Source organism: Pteropus vampyrus, unplaced genomic scaffold, assembly GCF_000151845.1.
Source record: "Pteropus vampyrus isolate Shadow unplaced genomic scaffold, Pvam_2.0 Scaffold138, whole genome shotgun sequence".
Taxonomy (NCBI): Eukaryota; Metazoa; Chordata; class Mammalia; order Chiroptera; family Pteropodidae; genus Pteropus; species Pteropus vampyrus.
In genome coordinates, this window is record NW_011888919.1 from 219,112 (window position 1) to 225,111 (window position 6,000).

A 6,000-nucleotide genomic window follows, 5' to 3' on the forward strand; every position below is an offset into this window, starting at 1 on the left:
CTTCTCAGAGCAACTGAGGGGCAAGAGCGAGATGGCACATCGGGGGGTGGGTTTTGGTTTTGGGGGTGATTTTTTTTGGCTGAAATTTTCAACTAATCCATCTGGCCTCAAACGTGGTATTAAGATTGACGGTAATGCAAAGATGTAACATTCAGGCTAAGTTAATGTTGGAGAGGGACATATTAAGATGTCCATAGAAGAGAGAGAATCAGACTAGCCTTGAACTTCACAGCAGAATTTAATGCCAGAAAATGGACCGATGACCAGAGAATTCTGAAGGAAGCAAGTATAACCCAATGTTAGTTCAACTAGCCAGTTTTTTTATTCAGATATAACGTCAGTGGACTGATAATTGGCAGAGAATACCACACTTATTTATATGCTTTAGAAAAAATATGTATTTCAAACAAATGTGCAAGTGTGTATAAAACATTCCTTATTATAGTCACGGTTCATATTATTTTTAGAAACTTGTAATACATCCAAACCAAGGAAAACGAGTATCCGTTCCTAAGAGTGAAGGGAAACAAGTATGAACAGTTTCTGTCTTCAGGTCACCTGGGTGTTGTTTGCATTGTGTTGTTCAGCTGCATCTCCACTGGCTTAAATACATGGACGCTTATTCCTCAGAACGGAGTCTGGGGGTGGGTAGATAGTGCAGGGTGGATGTAGTGGTCAGTGGCACCCAAACTCCTTCCTGCTTTTAGTCTGCCATCTTTAAGCATGGGGCTTTTGTCCTCATGGTTGCACAAAGGCTGCTGTGCCTCCTGGCATCACATCTAAGAAGAAAAAAAGAGGTGGATATTTTTTTTAATTGAGGCAGTGTTGTCATCCCTGGGGACTTTTGCTTACGTTATGGCCCGGACCTTAAGGGAAGCTGGGAAATGGAGTATTTTTCGCTGGCGCGTTCTTCCCCAAAGCGTGGTTCTGTTAGAAGGAAGGCGCGTGGGACTGGATTCTGGCTGTCGTGTGGCGGACAGTGCAAACTAGATGCGAGAGATGAAAGGAGGAAAGGAAAGAGGAGAAGGAAGAGTTAGAGGCAGCGAAATGCAGTGGCACAGACGAGGGAGGCAGGGCCTGAGGGGTCACACTGTCAGAGAGGTCAAGTTGGCGGGAACCACCCTTTCTCCAGGCCCGCTGGGGTTGTGGGGAGTCATCTGTCGTCAGCCCCTTTATGCTTCCGCGGGACGGAGTAACACTTCCCTTTGCGGGGGGGTGGGAGTCAGCAGGGGCAGCCGTAGCACCTGACCTTCCTGCTCTTCTCTTCCAGGGAGACCACTGTAACTTTAGCCACGATATCGAGCTACCAAAGAAGCGAGAACTGTGCAAGTTTTACATCACCGGCTTCTGCGCCAGAGCCGAGAACTGCCCCTACATGCACGATATCCTTTGGCACCCACATCTGACGCGTGGCGGGCCAGAGCTCCTTTCCCCTGTTGGTCACGTCAGCTGACCTGTGCTGTGCTCGCCCTTTCTCCGGGCCAGCGCTGCGTTGGGAGCTTTCTGTGCATCCCCCACCTCGCCGAGCCCTCACCTCTGTCCTGTGGCGGGCCTGCCGCTTGCACTCTGCAGAGGAGTGAACTGAGGCCCGTCACTCTGTGTCCTGCACGTAAACTCTTGAGACTGGCCTGTACCGCTGCCCGTTGTCTTTGAGACACTTCCCATTGGCTGTGTAATCTTGAGCAAATCATTGAACGGCTTTATTCCTATTGAGTGGGGATCCGGGGACACAGCCCCAACACCAGCCTGGTGTGGCAGGAAAAGGCCTCTGGAGCAGGGGTCTTGGGAACCAGGTCTCATCTTGGGTCAGCTTTCAGCCCACTGTGCAGCCTGAGCAAGTCGCTCCGCCTCGCCTCTTTGGCTTCACTTTCCTCATCTCCAAAACGGGGTTGGATTCTGCCTGCGGGTGGGTTCCACGAGGTGAAGCGTTGGCCTTAATTTGCCGTGAACGTGATTTCCCGTGTAAGCTGTACCACACAACTGGGAACTGCATCAATGGTGACGACTGCATGTTCTCCCACGACCCTCTGACCGAGGAGACGAGAGAGCTCTTGGACAAGGTAATGCCCAGGGGTGACGATGCCATGGCTGACGGGACCATTGACTTGGTACTGTGGCCCACCAGGCTGGCCACAGTGCAGAACCAGAATTCCCAGTGGCATTGATCTAGAGGAAATGGACACTGTCCTTTTCTGCAGGGAGCGTTGAGCTCGTCGCCCGTGTGTCTTCTCTCTGGCCGGGGCAGTTCACATTGGGCGGCTGCATGAAAGGAGTGTCGCCTGGTGTGTCTCCAAGCAGCTCCTGTAATTTCTTAGCTGTCCTTTAGGAGAAAGCTCACAGTACGCAGAGCGGAGAGGAGACTTGGATGCGTCATATGTTGATGGAAGGGTCAGGTGTTTCCTGCCAAGTCTTCAGGGTCTGTTACGCAGTAGGAGAAGTACAAGGAAGTGGGAGACTGGTGGGAAACTTCTCCCCTGGGAGGCCAGGCCTTCCTGACTCACCAGCGGACACTTGAAACATCCAGTATCTGCTGTTCTCCCTGAGGAGTCAGTAGGACCTCGTGGGCCCCGAGGCCCTGTTCTCAGCTTCCTGTTACATCTGAGGGAGTGGGTGTGAGAACGTGTCTTCAGATGAAGGTTTTCCTGCCTTCCAACTCACAAAAGCTTTGAGGAGTTGGCTGTTTTTTAAAAATGGAAAGGATCGAAGTCATCAGTCAGCTTCCCGAATCCACGCCTTGGTGACTGCCCTGTGTAAATGGCTGGCGGAGGGGTTAAGGGGAAGTCCTGCTTGGGCAAAGCGAGAGGACGTCTACTCACTGGCAAACGAGTGGAGGAAGTTGGAAAAAATTCTCACTTGCTGGGCCCTTTGGGGAGCCTGACGCCCCAAGCCTAGGGTTTTGTCAGCAGTAGAGATCTAGCCTGTAAGTTCTTTCACAGGGTAACTAGTGGGAGAAGTCATGGCGGCTTCCTCATTTGAAGACCTGAACGATATCTGACTGAGGACTGCCCCCTGCTGGAGGCTCAGTGTTTGCATTCTAGACTGGTGTCCATAGAAATACATGGGGCCACGTGGTTAATTTTTTTATTTTTATTTTTATTATCCATCTACTAGTTTTGCAGCACAATTCTAATAAAAGGTTTACTGATAATTGGGCAATTTATATGATGTGGGCAGAGAAATATCAAAAGTGGTTTTAAAGTGGCCAGTCTTATAAATCGAGAGCTATCACATATTTATAAGTATTCTAGTAGCCATACTAACAAAAAGTAAAAAATATAAAATTAATTTTAACGATATATTTCATTTAGCCTGTTGTATCCATGTTCAAAGTATAATTTTAGCGAGTAATGATAAAAATAAGATTTTAGGGGGGGCGGGGGAGTATGCTATGTCTTAAGAATTTGGTACTTATATTCTCCTTACAGCCACATTTCAAGTACTCAGTAGCCATGCGTGGCCAGTGATCACCACATTGGACAGCATATCTGTAGATACCCTAATAGAGACCCAGAGCAGTCGAGGTGGCACATTGCAGCTTCTGCCCACAGACATTTTGAAAGCATTGGTATCATTCATCCCATACCTAAAATCGCGCCTCAGTAGGTTAAAAATGAATGTTGAGCCTAGAAAAACTTCCAGAATTCAATTTGGGTGATCAGAAAGTAAGATGTACAGTAAGCCCTCGGGACGGGCCTGCGCTAAGCCTGGTGCAGGTGTTAGATCAGCCATTTCTGCTTCACTCAGGTGCAGTTGCAGCTGGTCACCTAAGGCCTGGGGTCCAAGCTCTGGCGCCCCTGAGGACTGGGCTTTAGCTACCCTCTCCTGAACTGTCTGTTCTTTGTCCTTCCGCTTTGTTTTCCCACTTCTCAGTGACACTCCCGTCTGTCCAGACACTCATTTCCAGCTGTCGACTCTAGGTTGGAAACATGCCTGCCTTTGGGGTTGGCAATGGCTTTATGTGGAAGCAGATGGCCAGGATCTCCTCACCACATTCACCTGCTAGCAGCATTTTGCCCGCTTGCTTTTTCACGTACTCCTAGTTTAGTTTATATTCACGTACTTGTACATATGTTTTCTTGAACCATTTGGTAGTAAGTTGTCCACATTATGATTCTCTACCCGTAAGTCCTTCGGTTACAGCTTTTTGGTCGTATTTGTCAAGGTGTAGTTTGTATCCAGTAGAGTTCCCCGTTTAGTGTACAGTTCTGTGATTTTGGACAGAGTCATAGAGCCACCACAGAATCTAAAAAGAAATTCATTCCATCACCCCAGAAACTTCTCTGTGCCCCATTATAGTCAGTACCTCCCCAGCCTCCAAACCCTGGCAGCCATTGATCTGCTTTTCGTTTCTGTAGTTTGTTTTTTCGAGAATGTCATATCGAGATTTATACAGTATGTACAGCTTTCAAATACATGTCTGTGTTTACATAGCTTTTTGAATCTGATTTCTTTTTCTCGGCATAATGCGTTTGAGATTTGTCCATGTTGTCGAGAGTCCAGTAGCTCGTAACTGTTGCTGAGGGATACTCTACCGTGTGGGTGATCTAAGTTTGTTTGTTCAGCTTTCAGTTGAACATCTGGATTGTTTCCAGTTTGGGGCATAAACTTAGAATTTTTGACCAACTGATAGGAGCTTCTTTGTCTTGATGGGCCTCGGCCCATACACTTTTGTGTGTCTGCAGGTGTGGCAGTATTTTTGTTGTTGTTGTTGAGGATGCTTTTGACTTGGGCAAAGCCCTGGGATCGCTCTGAGTCAGTCCTGGGAGGGGAGGTTATGGGGCCCAGCAAGGCCCTGCTTGTCTCATCCGATGGGAGGGTCCCAGGAGCGCTGTCCTTGCTGGCGGAGGGGTGCCCCGGAGGTCTGGGAGTAGACGTGCCCCTCGCGGCATCTGTGAGGAAGGACCACGTGGGCGATTGGGATTCAGCTTTTCTGGTGGGAACGCTGTTTTTTCTCATGCGTTTTAACATGTCTCATGTGTCTGGGCTCTAATGCGGCTCAGCCCCTGCTGGGGCAACAGGGAGAATGTTCAGGGAGCCCAGAGGCTCCTGAACAGGCTGACGTCCAGGAAGGCTCACTAAGGACTTGACACACTGCTGGCCCCTGGGTGAGTGGCAGGCAGAAGGTAAACAGTGCGGAGGGCATGCGCGGGGCAGGGCACACAGCATGAGCAGCAGCTGCACCCGGGTTGAGGAACTGAAAGGGGCCAGCTTGCCAGGAGGGAGGGCGTGATCAAGAAGTGATCAGAACGTGAGGGGCAGTGAAGCAGACCAGGTCCATGGCCTGGGGCTGCAGCCGGCTGTAGCCCCCCACTGAGAGTGCCGAAAGACACCCGAGGTTATGGGCTCCCCCCAGCAGGCTGGTCTTGGGCAGAGTTTCTCACACTGCAGTGGGCACATGTTAAAATGTGGTTTCGGTTCAGCAGGTACCCGTATGCTGCTGGTTCACACGCAGAATACCCTGAGTGGCAGCTTGAAGGGATAAATGTTTTTTGCTAATCAGCTTTCCAAGTTTTCTATCCCCTTTGAGGCCAGATTCTTCTTGGACCCTGGTGTCCCTGGGTCCAGATACTATTACTGTTCATGAGAGAAAAGCCGAGAACTGCCTTGGTATCCACCAGGAGGTCCTGCCTCCATCCCCCGTACCCCCTGCCTCCCTGGGTACGGGAGCAGGAGGTATTGTCTCAAGCAGTGCTGAGGCTGAGATGCCAGGGGCGTGGGGCATCTCAGTGTCGAGACCCACATTAGGGTCCACAAAGGCATCTGTGCTAAGGTCTCCAATGCGTCCCGGGCCCAGGTTCAATGATCCGCTAGGGGGAAACCCCAGACCAAGCACGTAGTCATCGCGGCTGAGGTTTACTACAGGGAAAGGACAGAACAGAATCAGCAAAGGGAAAGGCTGTAGGGGGCGGGGGCGAGGCACAAAGGCCAGGAAAACAGGCTCCAGCTTCCAAGGGTCCCCTCCCTGTAGAGTCACACAGGACATGCTTAACTCCTCAAGCT

General features: G+C 50.2%; 1 protein-coding gene across 1 annotated transcript in view; it reads left to right on the top strand.

Moving 5' to 3' along the window:
• Positions 1-6,000, top strand: part of ZC3H4 (zinc finger CCCH-type containing 4) — a 37,069-nt gene that overhangs the window by 20,969 nt on the left and 10,100 nt on the right. Inside the window, exons 9-10 of the mRNA XM_023535227.1 lie at positions 1,271-1,382; positions 1,951-2,162. Coding sequence (XP_023390995.1) covers positions 1,271-1,382; positions 1,951-2,162 — 324 coding nt within the window. The remainder of the gene's footprint in view (positions 1-1,270; positions 1,383-1,950; positions 2,163-6,000) is intronic.